The 15167-nt window shown below is 34.2% G+C and overlaps 2 protein-coding genes and 1 non-coding gene across 3 annotated transcripts; 1 reads left to right on the forward strand and 2 right to left on the reverse strand.

Annotated features, from left to right (window-relative positions):
• Nucleotides 1-705: 705 nt before the first annotated feature.
• On the reverse strand, nt 706-7234 carry LOC110705024 (long chain acyl-CoA synthetase 2-like). Its single transcript, XM_021882841.1, has 19 exons — nt 6735-7234; nt 5851-5914; nt 5659-5748; nt 5341-5397; nt 4978-5026; nt 4771-4847; nt 4429-4465; nt 4238-4332; nt 3926-4090; nt 3439-3549; nt 3257-3344; nt 3080-3146; nt 2905-2980; nt 2651-2768; nt 2041-2286; nt 1778-1917; nt 1528-1710; nt 1323-1442; nt 706-1004 (listed from the first exon to the last, which is right to left on the reverse strand). Exons 1-19 carry the CDS (start codon nt 6878-6880, stop codon nt 957-959), a joined length of 1977 nt encoding a protein of 658 aa, XP_021738533.1. The 5' UTR covers nt 6881-7234; the 3' UTR covers nt 706-956.
• Nucleotides 6023-6096, forward strand: TRNAI-AAU. The gene has a single exon. It is a non-coding gene; the product is annotated as a tRNA-Ile (tRNA).
• Nucleotides 7235-11335: 4101 nt separating the features above from the next.
• Nucleotides 11336-13819, reverse strand: LOC110705025 (RING-H2 finger protein ATL65-like). Its single transcript, XM_021882842.1, has one exon. It carries the CDS (start codon nt 13050-13052, stop codon nt 11871-11873), a length of 1182 nt encoding a protein of 393 aa, XP_021738534.1. The 5' UTR covers nt 13053-13819; the 3' UTR covers nt 11336-11870.
• Nucleotides 13820-15167: the final 1348 nt, after the last annotated feature.

Below are 15167 nucleotides of genomic sequence, written 5' to 3' on the forward strand. Positions count from 1 at the left end.
TTTTGAAAACATATAAGTACATGCTAAAATCATTAGATAGTAATTGGTTTGTTGAGTAAAACCATGCTTTTTAAAAAATGTGTAAGCTCATTAATGTACTTTTTGGACTATCCAACCTTTAACTTTTTCGACCTAGGTCAAATCATCAAACTAATGATGCTCAACACTAATCTTGGTGTATCATTAGTGTTGATCTTCTTGTTGATTTTTGTAGAATATTTCCCGTTTTATATATTGAGTATGCATTGTATAATTGAAGAGGCCAAATCATTTTGTACATGGATTCCAAATAAATGTATCAAAAATGGATTAAAAGAGCATATTTTCATAATGTAAACTTTTGACAAAACTATGTGCTCTAATCATCAATTTTGGTGCCACAATAACATTACAATGACCACATTGAGACAATATGAGTGTGTTTAATATGATCATACAGAGTCAAGTTCTTGAATAAATTAATTTACCCCTTTTACATCATGATTTGTGGTATACTAAGGGATATTTTTCTTTAAAAAAAAAGAAAAAAAAAAAAAAAAAAGAAAAGGGGGCTATTTAGTGATAAAACACCCTACAAATCTACAGTTAATTAACAAGGACCAAACATTTTTCTATGGAAATGGTAACCTAAACATCTTGTATTGTTGTATTGATGAACACTTGATCTTCTTCTGATGCATATATAAACTAGGTACAAGAGGATAATAACGCGTTAACATAAAGACTATATGATATATTGATATAGTAAAAATACAAAATATATAATATTTGGGTTTGAGGAAGTCCCATATATTGGTATTGGAAATTGTTTTTAACAATCCAAAGCTTGATTTTAGCACTTCTCCGTGTGAGAAGGAACAAATCATAGTCGAGCCAAAATTAACTTTTAGAAGGCTAAAAAATCACTTTCCTTTCATATTTTATGCCTCATTTCTAAACAAAGTTGTTTCCTCATCTCATGCCTTCTTCCCTTTTGCTTCATTGTACATCTCATTGATGGTATCCTGCAATTTCCATACAAAGCCATACATCAGAAAGGCGATGCCATACTCAAATTGAACTTGGTGACAGGTAGTAATATGATCAAACCAAAATTTATAGTCACGTTGATAATGTAACTCAATATAGTACAATGGCAGCTAAATTTGACTGAAAGGGTTCCTGTTTGCTTCAAATTCCCAACCAAAAGCATGACTACCAAAAAGTTCTGTCTTTTGAAGAAATCATCTTCTAAAATTACTTCCTTGCAATTTAGTACTTTTCCGCCTTTTCCAGGGATCATCAAGTCATGACATTACATTAATAAGGTGTGTAAAACATACCTTGTAGTATTTAAGCAGCTGGGGCCTTTTCAATTTGAAGGTTGGAGTCATCAAATCCCTCTCAACATCAAAAGGAATGGGCTCGAGGAAAACTGCTTTTAGCATCTCAAAACCTCGAAGCTGATCAAAATTACAATAATTGAGTAAGCAAAATCAAGGTGCTGCTAGTTAACTGCAGAAAGAATAATAAGGTTCAAGTACATACTTTGTGTTTCTGACCAGTGCTGTTGAGCTCTTCTAAGAAATATTTCCTAGCCTTGGTACTTTTGCAGAGTGTTTCGAAGTCCCCAGTCTCATTATTATTAGCTGCCCAGTTCTCGATTGCCTTTCTCTCAGGAACAACAACAGCCACAAGAAATGACTCGAAACTATTGCCATACACCCAAATCTGAGAAGACAACAGCATATCAACAACCATAATCAAAGCTACATGCACTATTTACGGGAAAACTTACAGATGTTATAAGGTTACACCGCGAGTATATGCTCTCAAGGTTCTCCACCGCTACATATTCACCTTGAGACAACTTAAAGATGTTTTTCTTCCTATCAATGACTTTCATGGATCCATCAGGCTGCCATTCGCCAATGTCACCTAAAGAAATTTAAAGATATAGCATTATACATTCCAGAGAACAAAAATACTAATCAGATCCTCAAAGTGTGGAAACAACACCATTCACACTAACAAAATTCCGCTTTTACACAAGGAATATACCTGTATGGAACCACCCATCTATAAGAACTTCTTGAGTTAAATCTTGCCTTTTGTGATAACCAGAAAACAATATATTTCCCCTCAAACAGATTTCACCACGCGGTGTGGTTGAAAGCGCATCATATTCCATCTCTGGAACAGACTCCAGTCTTGCATCTATGGCAGGCGAGGGGATTCCCACAGTGCCTATCATTGAATACACATTGGCTATTGATGTGAAGCATCCTCCACAGCTTTCAGTGAGACCTATCAATGGAATAAATGTTTTATAAATTGACAAAAGAGGAAAACAAAACACCGGAAGTACTAGGACAACAAATCTTGAAAGCAGGAATGAAATATATTGTCTAAGCTGCAGAGCTGAAAGTTTAGGGCTATAAAACTATGTCTTATGTTGTGGAGTTAACAGTTTAAAATCAGATCAAACAAAGTTGAATGAGCATTCTCACATGTACAAGGGAAAATAATTGTCTGAATCTGAGAATCATAATTTATTTTACCCCACATTTGAATATATATATGCAATTGTCCAAAGATCAGTTGAGATTTCATATTAACATCCACGATAGTTTAACCTAAAATACATCGCTTGAAAAGCTTCATGACTCACCATATCCTTGTACCACCACACAGCAACAAGTAACCCTCAAAAATTCTTCAACATGCCGTGGCAAAGGTGCTCCTCCAGAAATCATAATGCGGACTCTTCCTCCAAAGCTTTGTTTGATCTAGTCCAGGTCAGAGTAATGGAATCAAATCAAAACTACCCCTTACTATCAGGAACTCTAAAAGGACCGAAGGATAAATAATTGGTAATCAAGGAAATGGAAAATCAGAAGGTTTATTTGGACAGAATCCACCAACTTTATTGAAAACAAGCTTGTCCAAAAGAGGTGCGGCTTCATCTTGGCGCAATCCCTTCTCCAAATTCCGCAGTTTACTGTTAGACAATTACAGATCAGCTATATATACTGTTTGAGCAAATAGATTCAAGTTCACAGACCGAAAGAAAATCACAAGGGCCAAAATTTGAACATACTAGCTATAGGCATAGTCAAACAAGCTCTTCCTGAGAGCGCCACTGGATGAAACTTTATCCACAATACCTTCAGACAGAAAATAATTGAGTCATTTTCTAATAATAAGAAAATCATTAAGGATGGGGGGGGGGGGGCAGCTAGGGGGCTACATAAATGCATCAGTATCAGATATATACCATTGTATAAACGTTCAAAAACCCTGGGAACCCCGCAGAACATTGTTGGCTTCAATTCATGGAGATCCTCGATCAGATATCTCACATCCTGTAAGCGAAATGCAGAATAAAGGTGTTGATTGAAGTTCTGAAGGATCAGAAAAAGTGTAAAGAGCACTTTAAGTTGTGGCATATGAACTTACTCCCTGCCAGAAACCAATTGAAGTGCCTTTGGCAATGCAATATGTTTCTACTATCTGATCAAATATATGCGCCAAGGGAAGGAATGAGAAGTATACATCTTCTGTACTTGCCTGTAACAAAGAATTTTCCAGTTTAATTTTACTAGTTCAACAATGATGTGATTCAGAGAATAGAGAAATAATAAAGAACTGGAAGTTAATCTACTGCAAGAATGCCATGTAACTTCTAATGTCTTGCATATCATAGTGATTGTTCTTTGGAAAAATTGTGTCACAAATCCAATACTCAGTTTTATGTGAAAAGTGAACTAGGATAATCACTTTGAAATAGAAAGGGTATAAAGTAGCACAACTTTCATGCCACTAACATAATTTCAGCAGAGAAACTTGATATTTATTTGCTGAACAGCGAATAATGTGAACCTAATACAATTTATATCCAACTAATGGCATCAAGTAGCAAAAACAGCAAGGAAGTGCCTTTTACCGATTTATCTGTCTTCTCGAACAGGTAGTCTACTGAAAAGACCTCTGCTGTAAAAGCTGCATTATTTAAAATCACCCCCTTTGGCTCTCCCGTTGTGCCACTTGTGTACATTACAGTGCAGACATCAGTCTTTTGTTTCAAAGGAATTTCACAATCCATAGTTCCCTAGAACAACGAAAAACCTCAGAGATTAGCCCTCAAGCAGTGTTATCGAATAAGTATTCTGAGATAAGAGTTCTGCAGGCTATGTAAATTTAAATAGCTCTCATGATTCTGCAGGCTAGATCTTGGACTATAATTCATGAAACTTACCAATTGAGAGAATTCATCCCAAGAGAAACAAGACACTCCAGCTTCCTCAGCTTCTTTTCTTTGTGAGCTGGAGATGTTCTCAAAGCTGACAATGGCTGAGGGTCAAAATCGAATGTAACTCAGTAACTGAAAAGAAAACTAAGCAACCAAAATTTAAAAATGTGTTATAAAGATCTTCTCTGTTAACCTACTTTTTAAGTAGTTACACTTTGACAAGCATGCTAGTATCTGCAAAAGCATCAAAATAGCAACATCATTAATTCAGGATCAAAGATTGAACATCTTTAGTTATTTATCCAAGAGAATGTACATCAGCCATGACTCACGCAAAAAATAATTGTTAGAGTTGGCTGATTGAGTACGAGGCATAGAATCAGCTTATCTATGCTATAGTCATAAATCAATGAAACACAAAAATCTTATGATATATTTCCATATAATTTGTTAGACCAGCACATCAAACTTACAGTTTTCACATTAGACCTCTACCTTTTATAAGATTAGAACATTTGGTGCAACAACAAACAACTTACAGCAGGTATCTTTTTCTCTCGAACAAAAACTAAGGAGACTTCAGCATGGTTAATGATGAATTCCACTGCATTGGGGCCTGCATAACATATTACAGCATTATCAGTTAGTCATGAATGTTTGTTCTTGTAGGCTCGTGGCAAATGCCAACCTTACACAGATATTATTAGCTATAAAGGATAGATGTTAAGAATGTGAAGGTAGCGTACCAAGTGTGTCATACAATGGTACATAGGATATGGCTTGACCGTTACAAGCCTGAAAAATCAACATATCTATTCTCAGTCACTATCCCATATGTATAAACTCGGTACTTACAGCTTATACAAATTTACCTATTTGTGAAATGTGAATCATCATGTTATAAAAGAGTAAGCCTAAAAACTCATTATAATTATAATCTCTTATATGTTGAAGTATGTACACGGATATTGAGAGAATTAAACCTAATAACTTGTCAAATTTGATCAAAAAACTAGTTACTATTGTATCAACAAGTACAACATTGATCAACATTGCCAAACATCAAAAACTACTAAAGTACCAACAATCCAAATATCGCGAAAACATACCTGCATAGCGATGATCCACTTGGGACAGTTGGACCCATAAATTCCACATTGACCACCCTAAAATCAAAAATTTGAGCAGAAAAATTTTCATTATCAGTTTAATTGCAGGACATACTAATACAGTATGTAACATAACCTTTACAGCCAATAGGACACATAATTCAGCATTTCAGCTTTAATCCCACAAATTTGTATTGTACTCCCTCCGTCCAAATTCAGTTGTCATATTGCCGGTTCAAATTACACTATCAACGTGACTATTAATTTTGGACTGATCAATCAAACTCAATACATAATGAAATTAAAAATTGAACTTACAGGATTAACTCCACACTTCCTAATAGCAGACCCAATTTGAAGAGCTGAATCATACACCTCTTTATATGTAAGCCATTCATATGGACCCGCCTGTTAAAATTACAGGTACAATTAAATTACACATGAAAATTAATAATCACAAATTATAATTAAAGATTATAGTTTTAAGGAGCAAGAGAGAGAAAAAATAACCTTGCCATCAACGATTTTGCGAGAACCCAGCAAATGATTGGTGGGATATTTCTCCACAGATTTGCTGAAACCATTAAAACCCAGAAATTAACATTTTTTATGAACATAATGTATTGTTGAATGTCGATTTCACAATTTAAGTATAATTAATACATTAATTTTTCAAATAATTGGCCCATTAGCTCAGTTGGTTAGAGCGTGGTGCTAATAACGCCAAGGTCGCAGGTTCGACCCCTGCATGGGCCAATTTTTTTTTTGTCTTCAACACCCAATTTTTTAAGTATGTAATTATGATGAAATATATTTTACTATATAATGCTATTTTATAATGTTTGGACATTAATTTTATAAACCATAACAGTTTCTTTATTCTTGAAAAATTCGAAAATTTTTGTATAATAGCTTATCATGAAATTTCCATAGGGTTACAAATACTCATATTATACTCCGTAATTTATAAACCCTTATTCAAGTCATTTTACTACAACAAAGATTTATATATATGCTCCTCAATTATGGCAAATAGAATGAAAAAAATACAATTCAATCTATTTGATTGATAAAATAAGAACCGAAACCAAATTTTAAAATTATATCTAAATCAACCACTAGTCCACTACAGTACTATACAATTTTCATTCATATTGGTATATCAATTCCCATCAATAAATATTTCCCTTCATATTTAATTGTCACATCACGACTTTCACGAGTCACTGCCTCTACATAATCTAGAGTGATAAATTTTCCATCATATAAAAATTAGTTACTCGATACATACATTTAATTGACATTCCTTAGATCTATTTACTACGTAACTTCAATTCTACTACGTCCAATAGAAAATAAGCATATAGTAAAGTTGATGAAGAAATGAAATATACCTAAAGAGATCCCAAGGAGACTCAATTCCATCAGGTACACCAGTGAGAGCATCCACAGCATAAATGTTACGATACACCGCCCCGGTCGATGGCCTATCTCCTGTTGCTGCCCTTCCCTCCTCTACCTTCTCGGTGTATACCGCCATTTTAACAATTTTTTCCTCCTTTTTTTTAATAATTTACAAATTATCACAATGTTATAATTTTGATGAAAAATGAAATAATATAGACCTTAGAAAATTAAGATAAGAATAGTAGTGGGGAGTATGGAAGATTGAGAGTGAACAAGATTAAATTAGATGAATAAATTCAAAGAGAAAAATGGGAGGGAGGTAGTTGAGTTAAGTGATGGCAATTAATTTAGTAGCACAAAAATATGGTTGGTGTTAATGTTGTGCAACTTTGCCATTTACTAGTACAGTAGTACTGCCTCCTTATCATGTTATTATTTGGGATGTCCCATTAATGTTGCTGTATTTCTGAAGAAAAAAATGGGCCTTTGGTAATAAGAATTTTAGATGTACAAATTATTGTGGAAGAATGCATATAAAGTAGATATATATACTTCGTAAAAGATTTTTATTTTTAATTTTTTGATATAATTAGGAACTGTGGAGAATTTATTATAAAGGTTGAAAAGTAGGTCGACTTAATAAAGGGTTGATTAATTAGCTGGTTATTTTAATATGATTACTTTTTTTTTACGGGTTTAATATGATTACTTTAAATGTGTGTATGTACAATTTATATTGGTTTGTTGATTAGATATCAAACTAGTTTGAGGATCGGGCGATGTCCCGGGTCATTTTTTTGTTTATAAAAAACTATAGTAAATTATTTTAAGAAATAACTTTAATAAATTAAAGTGAAATTTATTGATGGTTTTATAATTTAAAAAAAAATCATTTTTTTAAAATTTTTTTATTGAATATTAACAAAATTCATTATCATATTAGTTTGTTTTATCTGTTAAATGAATGAGCAAAGGAAAGAATGAGGATTAAAAAATAGAATTTATGAACTTTAATTTTTTGTGAGGAAAATTTGATAATTAGTTTTAATATGACATGAATCACATGATCATACATCATTTATCAATTCATGACGACACGTGGCAAAAATGATGACACTTGGCATGATTACAATTCTTGCATTGGGTTTTAATATATATATATATATAGATGTATGATGCTTATGCATAATTATCATTGTAATGAATAGTTAACGTTGATTGGGCTCAATGTGATGGAAAATGGTTGAATTTTCATGTGCAAAGTATCACATCTATACTTTAATTGATCACTAGGCCCCTTGATTAAGTTATTGTATTTAGGGGAAATATACTGCAATAAGCAGATAAATTAATTTAGTTTATGGATTAGAGTTAACTCAGATACATGAATCAAGTAGTAATATAGTTGTAGTAATATATATAAAGTCCTAACCAAGAGGTCAGATTTTATCACATGGTTTGATGGTGGTTGTTTCCTTGTACATAAATAATCTGTTACCAACCTTTTGTTGGGAATTCGTTATTGGTAAACTGGGAGCACTATAAAAACCTTCAAAACTAAAGCACAAGGTGTTAACATCGGGATCATAAATTTTAGGGTCTGTTATCTTTCGTTGAAATTCAATTCATTTCAGTTCAATTCAGTTCAGTTCAGCTCTTAGTTTATGTCTAATGATATTGCTAATGATATAAAGCGAAATTTCATTCTTTTAAGCTCTTATTACAACGACAATAATAATAATAATAATAATAATAATAATATTAACAATAATAATAATAATAATCAATAAGTAATAAATAATAATAATATTAATAATAAAAATCATCAATAAATAATAATAATAACAATAATAATAATAATAATTTGGGGTTAGATACTAGTTAGATACATGTATTAATTAAAACATTAAAGAGAGTGGGTTAGGGTGTTGGACTGTTGGGTCGTTGCCTCTGTTAGCTTTTCGTGTTTTTTTTTTTAATATTTTTTTTGAAAATTTGTTTAAATGGGTTAGATACATGTAAGTGTTTTGTGATCTTTTGTCATAATACTGTTTTATTTTTAAATTAAATAGTATATGTGTTTAAAATGTTTAGAGGTTTCAAGTTTTTAATATATTTTCCATAAATTTTATAATTATATAGTATATTTTTCGTAAATATTTTAATATGTACATTTGTATATACACATATGTATAGTAATAAATAATAAAAAATCACTAATCCGTAGTTAAAAATCACTAATTAATAAGTTCATTTCAGTTCAGTTCAGTTCAGCTCAGTTCAGTTCAGTTCAGCTCAGTTCAGTCAATCAAAACAGGCCCTTACACTTAATAGGATTATAAAAATAGTATAAAGAAAATAACAAAGAAATACGATAAATAGCACACGAAAAATTTATCATGGAAAATCTCATATATGTCAAAGAGACTCAAAACCTATTTGCCCTATGACTTTGATTAGTGTATAGTCATGATAACTATGACAAGACACTCAAGAATCAAGATCTCTCTTTAATCTCACAATCATAAATCTAAACATTGTAGTCTTTTCCTCTCACAATTACACTAACTTAATTAGATTCGCAATAGCATGTACTTCGGACATGAATGCATGCATGTTTTGCCATCATATATATGAATTGGCGTAGGATAAGGTATTGAACTAAGAGAACAGGTTTTGAGTCTATATATTAAGAAGCTTTGTGTGTTGTGAGCTCATCGCATGGACATGCCATATCTTGCACATTTACATGCGTGTCATCGATGTCAAATCACTTATAATTAGGTCTCTTAATTAACTACTACTTCGTCGAAGAACCACTTGCACGAACGTGCTCCATGTTGCATAGATGTGCAACATCTTGCACGCACGACTCTTACGTACGACACTCCTTTTGCTTTATTTCGACACCTTTTCATCTCTTTGTAGCTCTGTTCCTTCTCCACAAGCCATACTCAGGCCTTGGAACTCCACATACCATTAGTTCTAACACTTTATAGACTCATTCACAAATCTCTACAACAAAATCAACTAACAGATTGATTGTGCTTTTCATGTTTTGAAGAAAATTCAATTTGAAAACTCAAACACATCTATTGTTTAGGTGATTGTATAGTGGACAAACATCTAAGTATTCGAAATAAAATTAATTACGATGTTAAGTGAAACTAAGAAACCTACAGTCCGCTCCATGACTCAACAATATTATTAATGTTTTTGCAATGTTGTAGCAAAACATAATTGGCTATATTTTTGTGTAGTTATCACAAGTTAAAGTTTATATGGGTGCAAATCAAAACAGTTCCTCATTTTTGACCCCTTTTTATTTCCATGGTTGGCTAGTCCAAAGTCGACCCATTTTTTAACTTGTTTGACACGTCCATTATAATTCTTTTCTATAGTACAGTACATGAATACAGGATTTTCTCCAAATAATGAATGGGTAGTCTCAAAGTCTAAAGGAGTAAAGGGTAATATCATACGGAGTAGTAAGAAGAGGATGGTCGTTGTCTCCTAATTAATTCTCAGCAGCTAGCCTCTTTGCTTTCACGCTTATATTGCCACCTACATTTTCGGTCTCAATTAAGTTATGTTACATTGTCTCCAAATACTTTAATTTTATAATTTGATCTAATTTAAATTTCACCAAAAATAATCTAAATCGCATTAATCATTTGATAGTAATCTAGGCTAGTCATTTACATTATCTTAATTTATGTTTGCCACATATGAATATACGTAGTATGATAATATTGGATTTGATTATAAATTTTTTGATAGTGAACCATTGAAATATGGAGTACCATGCAACAAAGGTGGATAAAGCATAGAGGTGCCATTTTAAGGACAAATATACTCCACACTACGCAATTTAAGATAATTATCATATTACAAGTTAGGGGTGAATTTGATCGTGTTTTATCTGCTCCGTGCCTCCGTATATTCATACATATGGACTATGGAGTACAATGTAAATATTTCTTGGAAGCAATAAAGTTTTTCCAAACTGAAGTAAAATAAGACAATATTACAGAGTATCAAATAATTTATCATAAATCTGTATACTCTAAAAATTCCTTGTGATTATTGATTCATGCATTCATTGTGATTATTGATTAACGCATATGATGAAGATGGGTAAAGAACATTCAACACCCCCCCCCCCCTCTCATCGAGGAACCTACCATATACGGAGTGGTACTTCCTGGCTCCCAAGTGTCCGCTCAGAGTCATAGGGACACATCGGAGGCACTTACGAGTAGAAGAGGGCCGGCTAGAGGCCTAGCACATCTCCTTAGTTCTCATCATAAGGTAGACCACCATACAATCTCACCCATTCCCCTCCCTTCTTATTTTCAACATCAGAAAGATACATTCAACACATTTAACACAAAATTTCCAACACCAAGTATCCAAAAGACCCACATTTTCCCAACTTCAAACCCCCAATTTCTAGTGTCATAAAAGTCAAATCCCACATTAAGAAGGCCAAAACAAAAGCAACAAAAGAATAGTCCAAAATCGGACCAATACCAATAAATCTCCCGCCAAGTATTACTAGTAATAAATCCATCGTAAACGCAACAAAGAAATTTAAAGCTTGAGAGTTGAGAGTTCCATAAATCAATTTCCTGCATTAAATGATATTACCCTATTTCCTAACCAAGATCAATCCCATCAATTTAAGTTTAACACTCCCTACTACACCTCCACACCTATCTCCTAACCTATACTATTAGACTACGAGTATTATCTTTACAAAAACCGAGATCAAACTCCGTTTACATCATTGCTTTAAAGCTCCGTTTACGCCTAAAAACCAACTTCAGAGACTAGTAGATAGATGGAGAGAGAATCCCCAAAAGTAATCTTAAACAAAAAGTCCCTTAATTAAGTTATATTATCTCTCTCCATCTTTCTAACACTCCCTTAATAATTTTCTCTTTCGTCAATTTCACCCATTTAATGCACTTGACAGTTGACAGTCTTGACACACCCTCCCATTAAATTTTCCAACTACATTTACACCACCCTCACCCCCACCACATTTACACCCCATCATCACCGTTCATTCATTCCACCTTAATCCAACGCTTCATCCACCTCCCACGTGTCATCATCTCCTACCGTCTGTTAAACCTCTCCGGTGAAATCAACGCTTCAGGATCACCCGACCTCATTCGACTCGACGAAAACATCGCCGCTCTTCCAAATAATGGCGACGCCATTGATTTCATTCTTCTAGAAGGTTCATCTGTGCTAGCGTATCGTAAGCTCGCTGAAGACTCTGATAACGGGAAGAACCCTCGTCGCCGGAAAAACGCCGGAGATTTCATCGTTCGCCGGAAAGAGAAGACTCTGGATTTTGCTAATGAGCTAAACGGCGTTGATGATGGTCGTTTTGTCCAGAAGAAGCTCCGCCGTTGACGAAGGTGATACGGCGTCGTTGCCGGCTCCATAACTAACCTTTCCGACGGAAAACTCCGTTCAAAACCAAACGAATACGATCGTTTGAGAAGAAAATCGAGTTCTCTTCTATTACAACGGTGATCTTCTGACTGAATTACCCTTCTTTCCGGCGAGAAAACCTCCTGAATTTCGCCGGAATTTTGCTCGACATCAACTTCCGGTAACGGCTCTAAAAACATGCTTTCGAGGAGAATTCCTTCGTCGAAGCTCGGACGGATTCTCGCCGCCATTACCGGCGACAACAACGGTGATTCCGGCGGCGGTGGAAGGTAAACTCCGGCACGACAAAGCGGACACGTGGCGTGCGATCGAAGCCACATGTCGATACAATCAACGTGGAAAGCGTGACAACAAAGAGGCAGAGTACGAATACATTCTCCCTCCTCAAAATCAAGCAAACAAACAGCACAATCATTGAATCCATCAACTTCGATAAACCCTAATTTCGTCGGAAACCTGTAAATTGTCAACGGAATATTCTTGATAACCGATTCATCGAGGCCGTAAGGTGAGTAAACATAGAATCCGTCGGAGGATTCGTAGGGCGGCGGCGGAGAGCCGATATCGGACGGCGGGAAGAGAATCCGGCGGCGGAGATGACGGCGGAATAAGCGGAGAAATGGCGGGAAGAGGTGGCGGGAAATAAGGCGGGAGTAAGTGATGAAGAGGAAGGCTGCTGCTGCAACGACCACCATGGCGATCAACGGTGGGCTGAAGTCGATAGGGAGTTTGGACGGTGGAGATTGGTGGACGACTATGGCGGAGAGAAAGGAGGTTGGAGGAAGTGTTGGGCCTGGTTGAGGTGGGTGTTGTTGTTCTGGTGGACTGGCAGCCATTTTTAGAGAGAGAAAGTAGGTAGGTAGGAGAGAGAGAGTGTGTGAGTGAGGTAGAAGAAAAAAAATGGGGTTAATATTTTTGATTTATTAAAATGATTTTGGAAATTTAGGATTGCATATCTTCATGACACCTCAGCTTTAGGAGGGGTGTATAAGAAATTTTAATATACATTCGGGTATACCGTGAGCTAGGTGCACTTAAGAATATGTAGTGACTATTGAGTGATCTAACAATTTCACTGTTACTCGAGATTTGGGTATACTGTATTTTTTTGTATTATTATGAGAGTATTCAAATATATTGTACGATTACAGTACGAGTTTGTGATATATGCACTCGGGTGTATCGTGTATATAAAAATGTATCGGGGTGATTAGAGGAATATTAAAAGTAAATGAGGGGAGTTTCCATCTAATGTGGGGGGAACCCCACTTAGCACTAATGCGGCATATGGATTGGTGAAAAGATTTGTTGACTAAGTTTGAAGGGAGATTGACCTAAAAACAGTTGAATGCTAAGGTGTGAAAATGACTTGAATCTTAGAGGGGGTTTTGTTTGTCAGTAGAGTTTGTTTTCCCATTGTTGGATATGGAAAGGTGAGCTTGTGGGGGACGCAACCTAAAGCATTTGTTATCAAAAAAGGGTAGTAATTGGGTACTCCATTATACCCAACTTTAGCTTGATCTAGTGAAAATTAAGTATGGATAGTAATATAGCTTTAGCATAATCATTATGCCCTGACCTTTAGTACAGTAAGGTCATGCAAAGTACTTGTATTTGGTAACTATTAAAGCACTGTAAGTTCAATTCAATTCAGCTCTAATCAGTTCAGTTCAGTTCAATTCAGCTCCAATCAGTTTAGTTCAGTTCAATTCAGCTCCAATCAGTTCAGTTCAGTTCAATTCAGCTCCAATCAGTTCAGTTCAGTTCAGTTAAGCTCTTAATTTCCCTCTCTCGTAAACTATTTATTTCAGCTCAATTCAACTCTAATCAGTTTAGTTCAGTTTATTTCAGCTCCAATCAGTTCAGTTTAGTTCAGCTCAGTTCAGTAAATATGAATAGGCCTTAACTTATAGTATTGATATAACTAATTGTATTAATTGAATTTGATAGCTAGTTATATTAGATGTTTTGAATGACTATTTGGTAATTTATTTTGAACACCAAATTAGTTTATTAGAGTGTACAAAATTGCTTTAACAACTCTAACAAAGAGTTGGGTAGATTTCATTTATAGACCTAGGCCCCTAGCCAAAGTAAATAATGATTTCATTTAATATATTTTAGTACATAGAATTACGATACCACGAGCATAATTCAACGAATAAATTGAATCATATGATCGTACAATACTACGAGTATAACACAACTAATATTACAATTCCAAGATCATAAACAAAACTATTTGATTGAAGGCCAAATCACAATCTTAATAGAATCACATCAAAATCGACAAGATCATGCGTACAAGATCATGTAGAATTGAAGCGGGATCATAAGAATTGTATGATCAAGCTATTTCCTAATAAAATGAGCTCAAAAGCCATTAAAACCTATTTCATAATGCAAAAAATAACAACCCATTTAAAACAATGAAGTTTTATAACTCTATAGTGTAGGATTTGAACTATGTAAGAGTGAAAAATACTTCAACATCTATTTTAAGTTAGAACTGTGAGGATTATGTTAGCAAAATTACATATAATTATCATTCCCATTAATTGAAAATAGTGTATTTAGTGATTTTAGTCCTTTGATAGCATATTAAACCCATTTTCAATTTTTATTATTTTTTTTTACAAAAATAATCATACAATCCAACAATTCGATTCAAACCCATTCATCGGTCCAAACTAGAAACTTGCCCATGTGTAACCTTAGCTGTTATCACTCATATATCTAACCAAATTGATTTTGTTAATATCTTAGGGCCTGAATTGAGCTGAACTGAATATTTTATGAGAGAAGAAAAGTAAGAATTGAATTGAAAATAAGTTGAAAAGAACAATCCCTTAAAGCATGATAAACCTAAAATCAAATCTCAAATATATCACACTCCTAATTATTTTTAAAAAAAGTTAATAAAAGGGTGGCTAGTAGTTTGTGGGCTAATT

The sequence above is a fragment of the Chenopodium quinoa genome, unplaced genomic scaffold (genome assembly GCF_001683475.1).
Source record: "Chenopodium quinoa cultivar QQ74 unplaced genomic scaffold, ASM168347v1, whole genome shotgun sequence".
NCBI lineage: Eukaryota > Viridiplantae > Streptophyta > Magnoliopsida > Caryophyllales > Amaranthaceae > Chenopodium > Chenopodium quinoa.